Source organism: Equus quagga, chromosome 17 (assembly GCF_021613505.1).
Source record: "Equus quagga isolate Etosha38 chromosome 17, UCLA_HA_Equagga_1.0, whole genome shotgun sequence".
NCBI lineage: Eukaryota > Metazoa > Chordata > Mammalia > Perissodactyla > Equidae > Equus > Equus quagga.
This window is the reverse complement of record NC_060283.1, coordinates 26,257,106-26,276,143: the sequence shown is the minus strand read 5'-3', so window position 1 is coordinate 26,276,143 and position 19,038 is coordinate 26,257,106. Positions and strand designations below refer to the sequence as shown.

Genomic DNA, 19,038 nt, shown 5'->3' with positions numbered 1-19,038 from the left:
TGGGGGGAAAAAAGCTGGGCGTGGAAGGGGTTCCAAGGAGAGGCACCCACTGCGGTCCAGACAGGAAATGGCACTTTAATAGTTGTGGCCAGCGTGACAGGACCAAGACAGGGCTACAGCCGAAGCAGCCAAGAGGTCCCGGCTGGCCCGGGCTAGTCCAGAAGGTTCCCTTTCCTGCCGGGCAGGGCCTTGCTGCAGCTCTCTCCTCCCCCAGTGAGGCCCCACCGCTGCCCAGGGGCAGGCATGCCAGTGAGGTTGGTGGGAGCCATCCAGAGGCCACACAGGTGACAGAGCTGGGGACAGGGACTGCCCGTCCCCCTGCTGCCGTTTCCTTACTGCAAAGTCCTGGGGAGGTGGCTGGGCTCATTCTGAGTGCAGGGCCTCCGGTGGGGGTTGGGAGTTGGGCGGGGGGGCATTTGCAGGTGGCATGGGCACTGTCAAGGCAGGAGCCAACAGCCAGAGAGCCAGAGGCCCTGGGCCTGGAAGTGAGGCCCCGGGCCTGGAAGTGAGGCCCCGGATGGGGCAGAACCCTCTGCTCCTAAGATGGGTACCCTTCCTGGTACCCCAGAGGCCTGATACCCCCAGCCCACCCCTCCCAATCCCGGGGCAGCCCGCTCTGTCCTCCATAGACGAATCTAATCCCATATGTTACAATAAACCGCATTTGCCTCTCCCCATGACCCCCGCCCTCCCCACCCTCAGCCACCAGCCTCCACTTCCCCATCCTCTGGTGGTGGCAGTGCCCCTCCTCCAGCAGCGCCACATCCTGTCTGCAGCCAGCTGTCTTGGCACCAGCCTGAGGGCTCGGGGGTGTCGGGGGCGGGGCAGTGCAGCTACTCCAGGTAGATGTCTTCCGTGGGGCAGGTGTACTCCACGAACTGCTTATAGAACTGCTGAAACGCCCTCCTAGGAGGCAGGCAGACACACGATGGCTGCGGAGGAACGGGACCCGGGGCCGAGGCTTTCCAACGGGAGCCCTCCCAGCGCAGCTGCTCAGCTCTGTTCTCCGCGAACTGCATTTCCTGAGTAAGAGTTCAACTCCAGCAGCCCCTAAGTTTGGAAGCTGCTCCTCAAGACCCCCACCCTCTCTCCAGGCCACTGCGCTGTGAGGGGAGACAGGTGTGCAGAGCTGCGGGGACGACTGAGGGAGGATGCTGAGCGGGAGGGAGGTGCTTAGGGCCTGAGTCTCGGGCTTGTCAGTGGGCTGGGTCCTCGGCAAGACACCACATGGGCACACACACACGTACCCCACGGATTCTGCCAGGGCTTTAGTGGATTCTTCAGACACAAAGACGTGACAGGCAAACCGGTGGTCAGCCGGGTGTTTGGTGATGAACCCAAAGTACCTGTGGGAGGACAGCGGTCTGTCTGCGGGCAGGACGGGGCGTGGACCCCACGTCCTACCGGAACGGCTCCAGACACGCCCACACCTCGACTCTGTCCCACCCCACTCACTTGTTGTTCTTTGGATGGTATCCGCAGAAAGAGATGTTTTTTAACTGGAAAAAGTGGCTACATTTATTCCCCTACAGGAGGGAGAAGAGAAGAGAGTGGTCACCAGCCTGCAGGGGGCACAGGTGGAGGTCTGGCGGGAGAGCGGGGGCTGGAGCTGGCGGTCACCTTGGCCTCCTGGGCGTCATCAGCCTTGACGCCTATCTTCACACCCCGCACGCTGATCTCTAGGACGCAGCTGGAGGGCGGGTTAAAGTGCACGGTGAGCCGGCGGGTGGTGGCAATCTGTGGGTGAGGGGAGGGAACATCAGGCGCTGGGGGTCCCTCTCCCCAGGAGAGGACGGAGACCCCCCACGGGGAGCAGGTACCTTTTGCATAGCGGCACAGAGGACGTCATTGCCCTTGTGGTAGGGAACCTGGACTGAGCCCAGGAACTTGGCCCGGAACTGGTCCACCCAGTCGCTGTTTTTGGTCAGGGCTGGAAAGCAAGCATGAGGCGAGGCGAGGCGTGGCAGAGCCAGCAGAGGGTGCCACAACTCACGGACGGCCCAACTTGCCAGGGCCTCCCTTTTCTCAATTGTGAAATTGACCTAAGGTCACCTCGTCTCGGGCCCCCTCCCGGGTTGAGATCTGGAGCATAGGTTCACCCAGCAGCAGGTCGGGGCAGGAAAGATGTGGGCCTGGTGGCACCAGGTAGGGGGAAAGGAACACTACCTGCCATATGTTCAGGCTCCTTGGCGACCTCGATGGCGTAGTAGGCAGGGAAGATGCCCCGGGCGCCTGTGCGCATGTTGTAGGCGTCGTACCAGTAGTCCTCGGCCTGCAGCTCCACCAGCAAAGGGTCATCCACTTCCAGCTCAAGTTCGTCTTCATGTCGAGGCACAAACCTGTCCCCAGCCAGGGCATGTAATGAATTCACCCCCAGGGCCTCTCCAGCCAGGCCATCCATCTATTCCGCCCCCTGCTCTGGGATCGGGGAGCTGCCTCGGCATCGTTCGTTCAACAAACATTTGCAAAGCATCCCGTGTGCCTGTCACAACGCTAGCTCCTGGGGGCAATCAGGTCAACCAGACACGCATCTGCCATCAAGAACCTCATGGGCCAAGGGAGGAAGTGACCAGAGCCCCTGATAAAACCGGGAGAGAGCATGGGATGTGAGTACTTCCATGCAAAGGAGGGCAGTGAGGGAGTGGGGGTGTGGTCAGGCACCATCTCTGCAGGGTGCCCCCGGGGTGTGCCCCCCACCAGATAAGGTGCTCAGTCCTGGGCTCTGGCAGCAGAGCAGAGGCCGTACTGCACCGAAACCATCCACTCCATGCCCCTACTCTGAGTTCCTAGAGGACGGATGCTGTGCCCCGGGGCTGAGTGGACGAATGCATGCCGGTAGTGATGGCAGAGGCGGGGAGGGGGGTGGCCCCAGCGGCTGCCTCGCCAGCCTGGCCCACCGCTTCTACCTGAATATGGCCCGGTGGGTCTGCTCCTGCTCCTCCCCGTTGATGACACAGGAGAAGAGCCCGAAGGACTCGGCACCTGCAGTGAGAGGGACGGGCAGGAGGAGGATGGCCCCAGCCCTGATCGAGGTCAGGGGAGCAGGCAGAGAGCTCTCAGTCCTCATGCCTTGAGCCAGATGGGCCTGAGGCCGCCTCCCGGGAGCACCCTCCTGTCGCCTCTCCCCCCTCGGGATCCCCCAGCTCTCGGCTGCGGACTCACTGGAGGAGCGAGAGCGGCCGCTCATGAAGACGTTCAGGAACTTCTTAGAGAAGTGGACGTCGGGTTCGTCGGGCGTGGAGTCCTCCGAGAGGCAGGCGGGGGGCCGCGGCCGGGGGGCCTCCTCGTATTCCTCCCCAATGGCCGACTCATAGGGCGAGGAGGCCGAGGCACAGTTGTCATAGACAGTGGCCGAGTCACTCTCGTCGCTGTAGTCTCCAAAGCACGGCCGCAGGCTCACCAGCTCCAGCTGCGCATGCTCATCCACCACCAGCGTGTACTTGACCGAGTCGTAGGACAGGGCGCTGGTGTCCGAGCTCAGCGAGGCCCGGGGAGGTGGCGGCGGCTCCCCCAGGCTCCCCCGCCACCCGCTGCCTGGCGGCTCGGCCCGCTCCGGGGACGACAAGCAGTCGAAGCCCTCGTCCTCCTCGCTGATGGAGGGGTGCGGCCGCCCCGCAGCAGAGGGGTAGGCGGCAGGGTCTGGATCAGAGCTGACTGACATCCGGCTCTCGGCCGGCGGCAAGAAGGCGGAGGTGGGCTCTGCGGGGTCTGAGGGCCGCTGCACTGGTGTCAGGTAGATCTCCTCGGTGGCCTCTAGCCGCACATCCGCCTGGTAGTGGATGCGGTCTCGATGTGAGTGGCCCCGGCCCCCAGAGGGGGCAGCAGGGGGCCCACTGGGAGGCGCCATCTGGGTGGCAGCGCTGCGGCGACACGGGCTGTCGGTGGAGGTGCCGCGATCCTTGGTGGGGGCGGGGCTGCCCTGGGGTGGCAGCTCATCGCTCAGGCAGATGTGTTCATGTGGCGGTGTCTGCTCCCCTGGAGAGCGGGCAGGCCAGGGCTGACGGCGGGGGCTCCCGGCCTTGACTCCCGGGCTACCTGCTCCCTCCACTCAGCACATCGACCCCCAAACCAAGACCAGCCTGCCAGGCAGGAAGCCCGTGACAGCGCTGGGGCCAGGCCTCTAACCCACTCCACGGCGGACCCCAGACCCCAGCGGGCCTGCTCAGGGCCGTGGGACAGGCACTTCACCTGTCCTCCACAACCTGGAGCTGGGTCTGCTCTCTGCAGTGGGGACCGAGTCAGGGCAGGTAGAGGGCCAGGAAAGGAAAAGGGTCCTGCCTTACCTGTTTTCAGCGGTGAGGATGACCGAGACACCCGGTCCTGCCAACTGTGCTTCTTGCCCAGAGAATTATTATTCAGTGTGTCCTGTGCAGGGAACAAAAGGCCCTGTGACAGAAGCGGTCAACAGTGCCCGGCACAGGGAGGCCCTGGCCCTGCCCCCATCAGGCCATCCCTAGGCCATTTGCTGCCCCCACCCCCACCCCACCCCTGGAGCAGGGAGGAGGGGTGGCAAGTCACAGCTCTCCCAGCCAGGCCTCCTGGCTCTAGACGGCCCTGCCTCCTGGCTCAGGGAAGCTGGCCAACCGTCAGGGAGATGCTCTTATCAGCCTCAACAAAGGTGGTGATGGCCAATGTGTGTGGCAGTGAGTGGGGGAGGAGGTGTGTGGGGGAGGGAGGGAAGCAGGAGCCATCTGGGGACAGAGCCAGACCCTTAGTCCCAGACACTGAAGGTTTACAAGGAAGATGCTAACTTCCAGCCCAAGTCCCCTGGAGCCTGGGAAGCTATGGCCTAGGAAGGAAGGGGCAGAGACATTCTAGGGGAGCCTGGAAACAGCACGAGGGTCTCCCCAGCAGCTGGGCTGGGGCAGTGGGATGAATCATCCAAATGACGAATCCACGACACGGTTCCCCCACCTCCCCAGGAGCACAGACTGAGAAATGACAGATGTAGTTGTCAGCGGCCCCCCTTCCTGGGTCTCCTGGGCTGCCTATCCCACATCCGCAGCCCCTGGGGACCCCTCTCCACAACGCCTACATACAAGGCTCCCTCCACACAACTTAGGCCCCCTCCCCCTGGGAACACCCTCACAGGCCCTCACATTCATGAGTTTGGCTGCCAAAATCCACCCCAGAGGATCCTGGGAAAGGGATCAATCTTTTCCCTGCAGCCCCTGCACCCTCCACCAACAGCCCCACCTCTCCTGACTGGGCCTGGAAGACAAAGGGCCACAGCCTGGCTCTCTTCCACCCCATTCAACTCTCCTTGGCATCCAGCCACCCAGCCCAGGGGCCCCGGGCCCCCAACTCAGCCAAGCGGCTCCACCTCCCATTTCTCTTCTCTCCCTTCTTTCTGGGAGTTCCCAGTGGCCCACATTTCAAACTGGCAGCTACCTCTGAGCTCGCATCCCCAACTCTTCACCATTTCCCAGGACCACTTCAGAGGCCCTTTGCTCCCGGCCCTGCCTCGCTCCACCTTCACCAGGAACCCCAGACCCTAAAAGGGAAAGCCTGCCCGAGCCTGAGGGTCCAAGTTCAGACCCTTGCAGCCCCTCAAAGCCCTGGTCTCTTAATCTCTTACTTACTTCCCTCTTTACCCAGATCCTTCCACTGGCCCCCTCCCAGCCTGGCCTCTTCACTCCTTCAACGCCTCCTCCAGGCTCCAAACCCAGCCAGCCCACTCAGCCCTCTCTCCCGCTTAGGGCAGATCCTACCTGTCCTCTGAGACCACCTCCCCAGGGACCTCCCCCTGGGAAGCCTAGAGGTCTCCCCAAGGCGGACGGGCAGCTCCCCCTCCCGCAGCCACCGGCTCCGCCCCGGGCACCGCCCCCCAGCCCCGCCCCAGGCCGCACGCCTCACCTGAGACCGCGGCACCTGCGGGAAGAGGTTGAGCGTGGTGGGCCGCTTTGGCCGGTACGTGTCCCCGCCCCCCGGGCCCTGGCCTTGGCCCGGGCCGCGGGGCGCGGGCTCCTGGCAGGGCTCGGCCTCGGGCGGCCCCGCTCCCGGCCGCCGCGCCGCGCGCTCCTCCTCGTCCTCCTCCTCGTCGTCCTCGGCGCCGGGAGTGTCGCCCGCCGCGTCGATCAGGTCCATCTGCAGCATCTCGGCCTGCAGCCGGCTGCCCGCGCCGACGCCGCCCCCAGACAGCAGCCCGGCGCGTGGGGGCTGCGCGCGGACCGGCGTCAGGGGGCGGGGCCGAGGCCGCTACGCTCCGCCCCCCGCCGGGCGAGCCCATTCCGCCGCCGCAAAGCGGGGGGGAGACAGGGAGCCACACGGGGCCTGGTGCGACGGGGCCGCGCCCTCCCGCCCCCCGCGAGCCCGCGAGGATGCGCAAGGCCGTCTCCTCCCCATGCTAGCTGGCGCCTTTGACAGGCCACTCCTCTCCCTCCCCATGGTCCTCCCCTCCCTGACTCTTGGCACCCTCCCGTTCCCTTGGTAACGGCCGGTGACCTCACCCGGGTTGTAAGCCGAGCCCAGAGTGAGGTCACCGCTGTTGCCATGGGGACCCAGGGTCGCCAAGGAGTTCGGGCCCCACAAGGGATGCGGGGTTAGCATTTGAAGAGGTAAGCGGGGAAAACAGTGTCAGCCAGGCGAGGGAATGCGGGAGGGCCACCTGAGCGCAGCCGGAAGAGGGGTGCGGAGAGGAAGGGGCAAGTAGGGGACACGGGGACAAGGCAGTGGCATGCTCCATTCCCCCATACTCCGTCCACAGGCCGAGGCTCCTCCAACCTGAGATGTTTCCTCAGGCCAGCCTAACCTTGGCAGTTCAGAGCCCGGCTCCCGTTCCAGCTCTGCCACCAACTCCCGGCACCATGGACAGATCCCCTGACCCTCCAATTAACTGCCTCCCAGCTTCCCAGAGAGGTGAGGACTCACTGGCAACAGTGAGAGTGCCCTGGGGCTTGAGAAGCCCCAGTGGGTACAGCCCTAGCTAGTACTGCCTCAGGGCCCTGGCTGGTTGCAGGGACCACCCGCTCCAAGGCTCTGTGCATGTAAGGGGAGAGCACAGTGTGGGAGCCGAGAACAAGCATGTGACCTTAGAGAAGCTTTGTCAGGGCCGGGGACCATTCCCCAAGTCCAGAATAAGCGGTCTCTGCCTCCTTCCCTTCCTGGCCAGGCCAGAGGGTGGAGGGTTGGGGTACGGGGTACCTGGTTTCCTCTTGTCTGGCAGAGCTTACGGAATCTCTGGGGGCAACAGGAAGTCAACAAAGAGACAGGCACCCCATCCCACTCCACTGCAGCTCGCCTTTGCTAACCTCTGTCCTAAGTGCATGTCTACACCGACCACCCCCCCATCCTGGGGGCTGAGAGGCTCTGCGCTCTGCCACCCAGCCCCGTGCTTTGCCTTCCATTTTTGGCTGGCAGCCCCTTCTTCTTGTTCTGAAAAGACAAAGGGGGATCCCCGTCTGACCCGGGCTCCCCACACCATGAGGACTCCTGGCAGGATTCAGAAGTTGGGGAACGCAGACAGCCATCTGTCCTATGACAAAGCCATGGGGCCGCAAGCAGCAGCAATGCTGGGTTAACCCTCCAGGGAGCCTTTACAACTGCAGCCCGAGAGGGTCTGCAAGGCAGGCCCAGGGCTGTGGTTTGGTAGAAGGTCAGCAGAGGGAGTGCGCTGGCTGTTTTTTCCTGCCCTAAAGCACGCAGATTCACTCGACTCCACCCTGCTCTGCCTCAGGCCCTATGCCAAGCTGCTCTGCAAGGACTTAGGGGAGTCCTGGGGCTCCCTTACTCTGGCCCTAACTGCTATTGTCCTAGATCTCAAGACCTGCTGCCTTCTCCCTTCTTGGGGGCAGCTGAAGGAGCTGCCTCCTGCCTTAGCCCCTGGCAAAAAAAAAAAAAATCCAATTAAAAGCCCAAGATGTGCCAAGCATTGTACTGGATGTTTCCTGCATGTTATTTCATTGAATGAGGTTGCCGTGTGGGCCCGGAAGGCCTCTCTGTCGCTATGGGGATGCCCCCACGCCTGTCCCTACCCATCCTGCCGCCTCGCTCAGGGGCTCCCAGGAACCCACCCTTACCCGTAACGACAGGGTGTCCTTGCACTGCAGGCTGATGCCACACTCATCGGTGATCTCCGAGAGGTCCTCATCCTCAAACTCCTCCAGGCTGATGTCATGGGTAAGCCTGGTGGGGACAGGAAGCCAAAGTTACTCCATGGGGAGTGCATGGCCCACTGATGGTAGATACTAGCCTCCAAGATGGGACTTGGGGTCCACCCATGCCAATGCAAGCGGTAATGAACAGGCAGGGAAAGAGTTTTAGGCTCATGAGAAAAGGCAGTCCTCCAGGGGTGGCAGCGGAAGGGGAGGCTCCAGGTTACTCTGGCTCCTTCCGGCTGGGAGTTGGCCATCCTGTTGCCACCAGGAGGCAGTGCCTAGAAGGTCTGGCTGGTTGGGACCTCAGATCTGCCAGAGAAATGCCTGCCAGGGTCACGGCAGGTGCCAAGGCCAGTTCACCCGTGGAGGATGCAGAGAGACGAGAGGAGACTCCAAAGGGATGCCTGGAGGAGGCGGGCTCCCGGTGGCATCCGTGCCACAACAAGACCCAAGGGGCTGGCAGAGGCCCCTCCCCAGCCTCTGAGGAGGCGTCCCTGCCCCCAGCCCAGGAAAACCCAGGCATCTTGAGCCCTGGGAGCAAGCAAAGGGAAGTCTGGTGTCAGCGTGGGTGGGTTCAGCCCGTTCCAGGAGAGACTATGCCCCATCCTGTGTTCTTGGTCTCAGCTCTTCAACCACAGAAAGGCCAGCCCTGGGCCCCTACCCCAAGCCACTGTGCTGCCTGCCCACCCCCTGCACCTGCTCACCCCCAACCCTGGGCACTCTGCCTGCTTTGATGTGGGAGGACATTCGAGAGAATTCTGTTGGGAAAGTTGGGGAGAATTCTGAGCCTCTTCCTAAATCAAACCAGGAGACTGAGGCATGGAGCAAGGGAGACCCACCAGCCCAAGGTCACCCGGGAGAGGTGATAGCCCAGCCGCCAGAAGAACCCAGGAGGCCCATACCCCCTGCCTCCTGCCTCAATCAGACCAAACAGAGACCCAGAGCTCAAGGGAGCTGCCCCCAAACGTCCCCCCTCCCCCACCAGCCCCCACATCCCCTACCAGCGCTCCCACTGGTCCTCCAACCAGCTGTCATTGTCTGGGCTTGAATCCATCTTCAGCACCAGCTGCATGGAGAGCCCTGCCCGGCCGGGGGGCTGTGCGGCCCCAGGGCCGCCCTCTCATGCCCAGAAGGGTGCGGGGGCCAGGGCTCGGGGCTGGGCTGGGGCCCCGGGCCTCCACCGCCAGGGCCTGCCTTTCTGCGTCCTGCCCGCTGCAGAAGCCCGGGGAGCTCATTAAAAATAGATGGGCCGGGAGAGGAGGCAGCGGCTGCCGACCCGGGCCCCAGCCCCAGCTCTGCCGGCCCAGCCCTCAGCTGCAGGCAGCTTCCTCCCCCGGCCCGCCCGCCCCGCCGATGCGCCGCTGCTGGCTGTCACTGCCGCCTCCCCCTCGGGATCAGGTTACTGCAATCGATGCTACCAGCTCCACCTGCCCTTCCAATGCCCCTGTCGGGGGCTGGGGTGGCCCCGCTCCCTGGCCCAGGCTTGTAAACAGATGGCAGAAATCTGGGATGTTTCCCCCTCAAAGCCAGCCCCTGATCTGCTTTAAAGGGCCAGCACCACACTTAGCATGCCTGGTGGCGAGATGGGGGGGCATCCCAAATTCTCCATGAATGGATGCCCTATCTGCACCGCCACATGCTCAGCCCCCACACCTCCTCCGAGAGGCTTCCGTGGGTCCAGACAGTGTGATGGGGGTTGGGGGGGGGGTGGCCTGAGCTCTCTCTCATGCCCCCTCGCCAGGCTCCATGCTTCAGCACCCAGGAAGTGCCCATGGGCACAGGAGGCTCCACAGCAGCAGCAGCCCACGTGTGGACCTCTCAGAGCAGGGCTGGAAGGGCAGCCTGGGAGGTAATGAGCTTCCTGTCACTGAGGAGTGACATAAGCAGAAGCTGGAAGGGCCCTGGAAGGAACAGCAGAGAGGGATTTTGCCTGGGGCTAGGGGATGGGATGGACAAGGAGCTCCTTAAGGCCTCTTCTGACCTGGAGTCCAGGGGTGGTAGGTTCCCAGGGCCCGGGGAGCCAGGGAGGGTGTGGCATGGAAGTGGTCCGGCTCCTGCCTCTGCAGTCCTAGCGCCCCCGACTGGCCTGCCTGCCTCAGTCTCCCCACGCCTGCGCCACTCTACCCACCTACTAGTATCAGGCAAAGCTGCAGAAACACCACCTTCGGCCCCCCGCTCAAAACCCCCCAGGGTTCCCAGCTAGCAGCCAACTCCTTGGCCTGGCATTCAAGGTCTCCACCTCCGCGTGTGGTTGCCTCCCGCACCTGCCTCCCAGTGTCTAAGCCAGCGCCTGGATGGAGTGCATGGCAGGCTCTCAACCTATGCTTGCTGAAGAAGGCTCGGTTCAGCCCGCTCCTCCAGGAAGCCCTCTTGGCAACACTCTGGTCCCCGTCATCCCCTCCCTTGTGGTTGATGTCACCATCTGCGTGGATGCAAGGCAGGGTGGTGGAGCGGACAGGACCAGGCCTCCAGCAGACACCCCCCAGGCTGCTCCAAAAGTGGATGGAGCTCACATCCCCTAGCCTGTACCCTGCAGGTGATGGACACAGGTCCCCTCCTTCCAAGCTCTGGTCTAGACTGTATGCTCCTGGCAGGCAGAGCTGGCAAGGTCATCCTGCCTACACTAAGCACTCAGTATGTGCCCGCTGGATGCTCGTCAGGGGTCATCCTTAGCCTCTACTTGCTCCGCTCAAACCGAAGTGTTTGGGGCAGGCCTGTGGGCTCTGGCTTGGACCTGGGCTGGGGGCTTCTCAGCTCATCTGCACACCCTCGGCATCACCCAACCTTCCCACTTCCTGGGATGACAGGTCTGGGCACGGGCAGGGACAGCTGTGCCATCCTTGGAGGCGGGCTTGGAGGGAGGGGCCCTGAGATCAAATCCTGACTCCTTCACTTACGAGAAGCGGCCGCTCCATCTCCTGAGCTGCCGCGCCCTGGCCGCCAGCCTTTATGCTCTGCATCTCCCTTAATCCTCACTACAGCCTTGGGAGAGGGTTTTATTTTGCCCATTTTACAGATGAGGAACACTAAGACTCAGACATATGGTGCCTCAGTTTCCCTCATATAAAATGAGGCCGCCCATACCTGCCCACTCACTTCAAGGCTGCTGGGGAGGGCAGGCAGAGCGGAGTGTCTGTGAATCGCAGAGTGCTGTGAGGAGGGCATGACCAAGGATCAAGGGGGTGGACTGGTCAAGGAGTCCCCTTCGCAAGTCACCCCCCTCCTGGCCCAACCCTGCCCTCTCCTCCCCTCTCCTCCAGGCACCGGGTGTTCTGAGTCTCCCAGCCAAAGCCCCCGGAGATGCTTTGTGGAGGGAAAGCGAAACAGACCCTTGGTTTCCAGGCTCAGGGAAGGCAACTGTGGGGAGGAAGGGAGGAGGAAGGAAACGATGGAGGGGAGGGGGGAGGAGTGGAAGGGACGGTGGAGGGGGGTTTCCTCCTGACCTCGCCAATCCACCTTCTGCATGGAAACCTGAGCCCTGAGCACCAGGAGGCCACCTCCAGGGGAATCACACAACCCTCCGCAGGGGAGGGCAGGTGGGCATCCCTCACCTGTAGATTTGGAGACCTTAGCAGCTTCCCCTCGGGGGAAATCACTGCCGATCCATGGGACCTGACTGCCCATTCGGGTGAGATGGCACCCGAGGTCGCATCCATATTAACATTTGGTGACTCTGAGTCATGGGTTTGGTCTCTCGAGACCTCCCTGACCTTTGGGGTCTATCTTTATATTTGAGGCCCCTCTTCCTGCATCTCCTTATCTCCTCCGGCTCCAGGGCCCCACTCCTTTCTTTGGGCCAAGCTGGCTGCCCGCTGCATTCTGAACATGCCAGCCTCGTGCTCCCCGCCCCCTCCTGAGCTGAGCTCTCCACAATGAACAAACGTGCCTTTTGTGTTCGGATGTTTATTTCATGGCCTTTCCCTGGCCACGTGCTGGCATGTCTCCCTGTTACCCTGGTTCCACCTCCATCGGCCCCAGCCCTTTCCGGTTTGCAGTTTCACTGAAGTAGACGTGTACGCAGAGTAAGGGTTAAGCGGTAAAGGGCTGAGGCTTTCGCTGAGCAAGGCCAAATGTGAGCCAGGCATTTGGCTGTCCAGAAGCCATTCTTGTCTTCCTGTTCCTGGCTCTCCCCGAGTGAGGTGAGGATGCCAGCTGAGTGACCTTGGGTCCCGGCCATATTGCCCCATGGGCCCCTCTTGTGACAGAGAGCATCAGGGGTCCAAGGGTCCAGCCTGTCTCTCTGTTGCCCTGAGTGCTGAGCAAAGAGCTGGCTCCCGTGGGTTCTCAGGATGCCTGTGGTTCGGGCGCCCCACTCTAAGCAGGCTCCCCATCGCCCCGGCTCCCCTACAGCCCTTTCTCCACTGGGCAACCAGAACCAACATCTCAAATGCAAATCTGGGCTTGTTTCCCCTCCCCAGCTCAGAATCTTTAGCAGCTTCCCCTGGCCCTTAGGGAAAAGGGCTAAAATTCTCACCCATGGTCTGAAGGCTCAGCAGGGCCTTTCCTCCCTTCCAGCCTGTATCACCACCCTTCCACCCCACCCCCAACACTAGGCTAGTGACCCGTGGTGGGCTCCCCTTAGAGCAGTCAGTCCACGAGGGCAGCATCGTGTCTCTCTTGAGCAACAATGTGTGGTGCCCAATAGGTACTTGATAAATGTCTTTGGATGAATGAGCCACTGGTGTCCCCAGGTCTTTCTAGATCTTTCTCTCGGGAATCTTGAAGTCGATTCTCCTTTCAGCTCAACTTCCTGTGTCCTCACCCACATCAGAGTCCGGGGTGGGATGTGCAGGCCTCTGGGAAGGTGGTGATGGCTGAAAGGGCGGGCTGGGGGCGAGCCAGGCCCGGCCTCCTGCTCAGAAGCCTCTCTCCATCCCACTCCAAGTGCTGGGTGGACACTGAGGTCAGGCTGGGTGTGTCCCTGTGGTCTGGGATTCCCTTCCTGACCATGTCCACACTGAGGTCATCTCCAGTGAAGAAGCGAATCCAACCTAGGAAACAAGCCCCACGGACGACCCTGCTTCGGGTCAGAATGTGTCTGACAGGCTCAAACTCTGGTGCTGATATGGAGAAAGGACTCTGGGATGTGCAATTCGATTTGTAGGAAATTGCCCCAAGAAAACATTCTCATGGTGGAAAATCCTTTATCCACAAAGACACATACTCCCCATAACAGGAGAGAACTGAAAACAGCGCCAGGGGCCGGTGACACCACAGCTGTCCGGTGGATGGACTTCCAGCCGTGGACAGACTACCGTGCTGTCCTTGGATGAGGATTATAAAGTCTGTGAATGCGGAAAATGGCAACTAACATAACGAGCAGAAGGAATGTATGACCCTGTGGTTTCCCGTGGTGAAGGCCACACAGGAAGAAACCCTAACTCGGACACGGTGGGATCTGGGCAGCTCTTTGCTCCTCTGCTCTCCTTTTTTTTTTTTTTTTGAGGAAGATTAGCCCTGAGCTAACTACTGCCAGTCCTCCTCTTTTTGCTGAGGAAGACTGGCCCTGAGCTAACATCCATACCCATCTTCCTCTACTTTATACGTGGGATGCCTACCACAGCATGGTGTGCCAAGCGGTGCCATGTCCACACCCGGGATCCGAACCGGCGAACCCTGGGCCACCGAGAAGCAGAATGTGCGAACTTAACCGCTGTGCCACCGGGCCGGCCCCTGCTTGACAGACTTTCTGAACCGGGTCACACCAACCCAGCGCCAGGATCCCAGTCCTGGTCCCGGGCTGCCTGCCCTCTCATGGAGCTGTGTTCCCTGAGGGCAGACGCCACTATGTTCACCCCAGCACCAACTCCCCATCCTTGCTCTAAACCATGCACAAAGCCTGTATACCACAGGCACTAAATAAATGCCTACTAAAGGAAATACTGGTTGACTGTGGCACTGGATGCTCTATGACAGTACCACATCCATCTTCCATGCCAGAACAAGGCCAGGCCTGTGGTCGATGCTCTTGGAGATTTTTTGAATGAATACAAGAGTGGGCCAAGGGACAGAGATGGCATCCCAGACTCCCCAAAGGATGCTGGCAGTGACCCAATTTGTGGGATCCACTGGGGGTCCAAGCTATAGTCCAGGCTCAGCCCCAAGAATCTAGAGACCAACTTTAAGGCTCTGACATCAAATGATGGGTTGACATCCTGCCTTGGCCATCTCCCTGCCGTGTGGGACAAGTCAACAATGTGTCCCCACACCAGGGGTTCATCAGGACCTGGGCCGGGTGGAGCTGCCCAGGGCTTGGGGCTGGGGGAGGGGCAGCTCCAGCAGCAACAACTTTTCCAGCCCCTTCCCCTGCCACCCATGGCTGGCTGAACAGATCGCAAGGCTGGCATGCCCCAGCCTGGTCCTGGGCCATCTCCCGTCACTCTGCTGCCCCCTGGGTAGTGATGTTCTCTCTGAGGCTTCAATGGCCGCCTCTCTCTCTCTCTGAGACTCCCAGGGTCTTTGGCCCCAGCCCAATCCTCTCCTCTGAGCTCCAGACCCCAAGCCAACTGCACGCCTGAGTCCTCCAGTTGGCCCCCCAACCATCACCAACCTCAGATTCAGCAGGTCTGCTAATGAGTTCACCACCCTGCCCCAAACCTCTCATCTTCCACAGGGTACCCCACCCCCAGGGGGCGCAGCATCAGCCTGGACTCCTGTCTCTCCTCCACCCCTCGTATCAGCTCCCTCACCAAGTGGGCTAATCCCCCATCTCAATCTGCCTCACATCCCCCCCTCCTTCTCGCCCGCGGGATGACCAGTCTCCCAGTGGTCTTCCGGCCTCCTGTGCACTCTCTACCAAGCAGCTGGAGTGATTGTCCCAAGATGGAGCCCGAGGCTGTTGTTTGCTGCCTCCTAAGCCCTTGCTGGTTCCCACTGCTTGTTGGTGAGCAGGCCAGCATCTTGACACGGCCTAGGGTTCCCGCCTGCCCCGCCCTCCACTTGCGCCCGACTGTGGGCTTCAGTTCTCCTCAAGCTGAGCTGACCGCCACACCTACCAGCCTGTCTGGCAAGGCCTTGTCCATCTGTCTGTCTGTCTGTCTCCCTTCTACACTGTCACCTGCATGATGGCCAGGCCCATGTCTGTGCCTCTGGAGTGGCCCTCTGCCGAACCTAGCAAAGAGCACAGATTTGTTGCGTGAATAAAGGAAGAGTGAGGTGTGTACGACCTTGTGAAGAGATAAATAAGGAGGTCCCCGTGCTCTTCAGTGACCTTGTTCCTCATCCCTGAGGCAGTGTGGGGGGACAGAGAGAACACCATCCAGTGAGTCATTAGGCCTGGGTTCTGTCCCAGCTCTGCCCCAGACTTGCTGTGTGTTCTCAGGGAAGCCACTCACCTTCTCTCGTCTCCTCTTAAGTAAAATGGAAGGGGGTGGTTTGGATGAGCTGATTTCCAGGCAAGGCTGCTCGCTTTACTTTCCATGAGCACCCAAGTGGTTTTGGTTGGTTTGTTTTGGTGAGGAAGATTGGCCCTGAGCTAACAGCTGTGCCCATCTTCCTCTATTTTGTATGTGGGACACCGCCGCAGCATGACTGATGAGTGGTGTAGGTCTGCGCCCAGGATCCAAACCCGCGAACCTGGGCCGCTAAAGCAGAGCATGCTGAACTTAACCACTACGCCACTGGGCAGCCTCACCATGAGCATCCTTTGTCCTTCCCACACGGACTGTCCCACCCTCTCTCCCTTTCCTTCCACCTACCCAGCTCAAAGTATCCATTGCATAAGTTTCTAAATTCTCTTTTCTAGAGTTTTCCTTATAATGAACATTTATCACTTTAATTTGAAGTTTTCTCTTATTATTTTGTAACTTACAGAATTAATCTGTGCTTACTGTAGAAACAAGAAGTCAAATAAAACAGAAGTATGTAAAATAAGCGAAAATCCCCCTGCCCATACCATATCCAGAGGTAACTACTAGTAACTGGTTGGAACATTTCTATAATCAAAAAAACCCCAAACACATACGTATTCAAACCAACTAGCAACAGACAAATGCACGTGCCCGGTTCACCAACTCTCCCCCCGCACTCACCAGGCTCGCTCTGAACTCAGACTGCCTGCGTTTCCACCCCAGCTCTGCCACCTACCCAACCTCTTTATGGCTCAGTTTCTTCATCTGCAGAGTGGGGATAATAATAATACTCCGTTTGTATGGTTCTGGTGAGGACTAAATGCTCTTGCACAGAAAGCACCGAGAGCTGGGCCCGGGCAGAGCGAGGGCTCCCAAGGTTGGTGCTCCCCTCTGTTCTTCCCTGACAGTGGGCCCTGCCACCTTCTCTACTGAAGGATGACGGCATCCGGTTTCATCCTGGATTAAATAATCAACTACTAAGGCGTGATTGAGCACTCTGGGCTGTGCATTGGGGAAACCAAAGTTTCTGTACTGACTCCTTATGCTTTCCGGAAGCTGACAACTGTGCTGGGGGCACATACACATAATAATAATAATAATAAGCCAGCCCTGGATGAGTGCAGCTCTCCACAGCCCTTGAAACACTCCACCTGTGCCGTCTCACGGGGTCTTAGGCCTGCCCTGAGCAGGTGCTGAAGCCGCCATGGTGGGGAAGCAGCAGCAGGCTCAGGGGGTTGAGTGCCCAGCCGTGGGGCACACAGCTAAGGAGGCCAAACCAGGACTCAGAGCCAGGCCAGCTGGATCCACGACCCCAGCAAAGAGGCATGAGAGAGCAGAAACCACCTGGGTTAGACCAAGTCAGGCCCAGGGAAAGGGCAGCGGGGGCTGCCGGAGCAGGCGGGCAGGCCATGTGGGGCTGGAGACACGGCCCTTATTATTCCCACGCGTCAGCCTTGACCAGAGCCAGGCCACGGTGTCCTGGAGGGCCGGCCCACGCCACAGCCTTGGCGTGCTGCCACCAGCGCCCACCAGGCCAGGGCTGCACGCGCTCACTGGCTGGCGTCCGCCTCGTCAGCTCCTCTCGCTAAAGTGTCCATGGTGACCTGCCTGCCAGGGGCAGGGTGGGACAGAGAGCTCTGTCACGTGGGGATCAGGGAGCAGAAGCGGGAGGCAGAGCTGCCCTCAGGGCCTGAAGAAGGGCCTGGAGGTCGAGCCGATTGGGCCACACAGACGTGGGTTCCAGGCCAGCCGCGGGCTCTGACTTCCTTGGGGTCCTCAGGCAAGCCCCCTGCATGCCTGAATCTCAGTCTCCTCATCTATAAAATGGGCAGAGCAACAGCTGGCCCAGGGTGGTGAGGAGGGTTAATCGAGCCGGCTCTGGGAAAACACTCTGAACAGCACTGAGCTACCTAAATGCCCGCTAGCACGGAGGGCTGACACCTGTGGAGCATCACGTGACGTGTAACAGGGAATCAATCTCAATTAGCTCACCTAACAGCTGGAGCTCAGAGATGACAAAAACCTACCCAGGTCATGCAGCTAGAAAGTGGTGGAGCTAGAACTTGAACCCAGGTCCCTCTGAGCTCCACGCTCTGCCACTGCAAGGGGCCTCCTGGTAGGAAGGCAGTGTCTGCGTGGGGGCAGTGCAGGCCGTGCCAGGGGGAGTCAGTCTCAGACCTGGGCCTCTGAGGCACTAACCGCAAAGACCCCAGCCCTGGAGCCTTCAGGCCAGGCCTCCTCCATCTGGTCCCCTCCCTCTGGTCTTCCCCCGGCTCAGCTCAGGACCCCAGGGGAGGTTTCTAGTGCTGATGATGCCATTAGAGATCCCCAGGGGTCCCTGCCCACCTGAGGGCCAGGGAGCCAGCAACCCCTTGGTCAGAGAGGGGCAGGCGCCAGAGCCCAGCTGGGGCCTGGCTGGGGTGGGGGCCCCAGGAGAGGGGCAGGCGCCAGCTCATTAGATGGAGAGACAATGGGGTCAGTCCAGGCCTCCTCCTAGGCTCTGGAACAGCTACCCTTCTCTCCACCTGGGGCCAGGATTGTGGCGGAGGGACCCTCCCCCACAACACCCACTGTCCGCTTCTCTGAAATTCACTTCCCAATTCTGCCTAGCACCAGAAGGGGGCAGGGAGGGGGAGAGCGGGGGGCTCAGATCATGGTCCTGGGTACATACCCCAGCAGGGACCCTCCCCCCATGTCCCTGGCTACTCCGGGGCCACCCAACCCACATTCCCCTTCCCACAGCGGGGCCGAGGATCTCCCGGTGGAGGCTGAGCCTTCTGCACCTGCACACACCTGACCAGGGCAGTGCCTGCCCAAATCCACAGAGGTCCTGGCCATGCCAGGCCTGGGAATTAGGACCCTCTGGCCAGGCCGGACTGGGGGAGGGGCCCACGACTCCCTCCTTCCAGCCCCAAGAAACTGGGACCCGCGGGGCACCGCACCCTGCTCCCATCTCTATTCAGAAGCCTTTGAACTGGCCACAGGCAAAGCCCCAGCCTGCCTGCCTCCTCTGGGATCTCAATCCAGAGCCCAGGCCCCGCCGCAGCCCCAAAGTGGGAAGGAAGGCGGCCTCCGTGCCCCCTCCTCCAATTCCAGCTCCGAATCTCGCAGCCGAGGACACGGAATGGCGGAGCAGCTGCACCAGGGCTGTGCGGCGGCCATCCGTCTGCACTGGCGGCTGAGGGGGAGTCTGGGGGCTCTGTCCGGCGAAGAGGCCCCATCCCCACGCCGCCCTCCCGTTCCCGGGGTCTGGGCTGCGCGTGTCGGGGCCGGGGGAGGGGGTCCGGGCAGATCAGCCCGGGCCGCAGGGCGGGGCGCGGCGGCCGGGGATTCTCACCTGAAATTGGGCGGCGACGCGATGTGCAGCCCCAGGAACGGGGAGGCGGCAGGCGGGGACGCGGCGCCCCCGCCCAGGCCGCCACTCTCTCGCTCCGCCATTCTCCGGCACAGCCCTGGCCATCCGGGCGGAGGCGGCGGCGAGGCAGCGGCGGCGGCGGGGAAGGAGGCGGCGCGCGGCTAGGGGCCGCCGCCGCCGCGGGGCTCGGGCTGGGCGGGCGCGGCGGGCGCACCTGCACGGGGCGGGCGCGGCTCCG

The 19,038-nt window shown here is 61.4% G+C and overlaps 1 protein-coding gene across 2 annotated transcripts; it reads right to left on the bottom strand.

Annotated features, from left to right (window-relative positions):
- Positions 1-49: 49 nt before the first annotated feature.
- On the bottom strand, positions 50-19,009 carry MAPK8IP1 (mitogen-activated protein kinase 8 interacting protein 1). 2 transcript variants are annotated; one of them, XM_046643765.1, is made up of 12 exons: positions 18,783-19,009; positions 8,019-8,124; positions 5,857-6,159; positions 4,284-4,365; positions 3,163-3,975; positions 2,907-2,982; positions 2,167-2,339; positions 1,821-1,930; positions 1,621-1,737; positions 1,456-1,526; positions 1,248-1,346; positions 50-906 (listed from the first exon to the last, which is right to left on the bottom strand). In XM_046643765.1, exons 1-12 carry the CDS (start codon positions 18,881-18,883, stop codon positions 834-836), a joined length of 2,124 nt encoding a protein of 707 aa, XP_046499721.1. In that variant the 5' UTR covers positions 18,884-19,009; the 3' UTR covers positions 50-833. The 2 variants fall into 2 exon arrangements, with proteins under 2 accessions (XP_046499721.1, XP_046499722.1); XM_046643766.1 differs by lacking the exon at positions 18,783-19,009 and adding an exon at positions 9,098-9,404.
- Between the last annotated feature and the right edge of the window lie 29 nt (positions 19,010-19,038).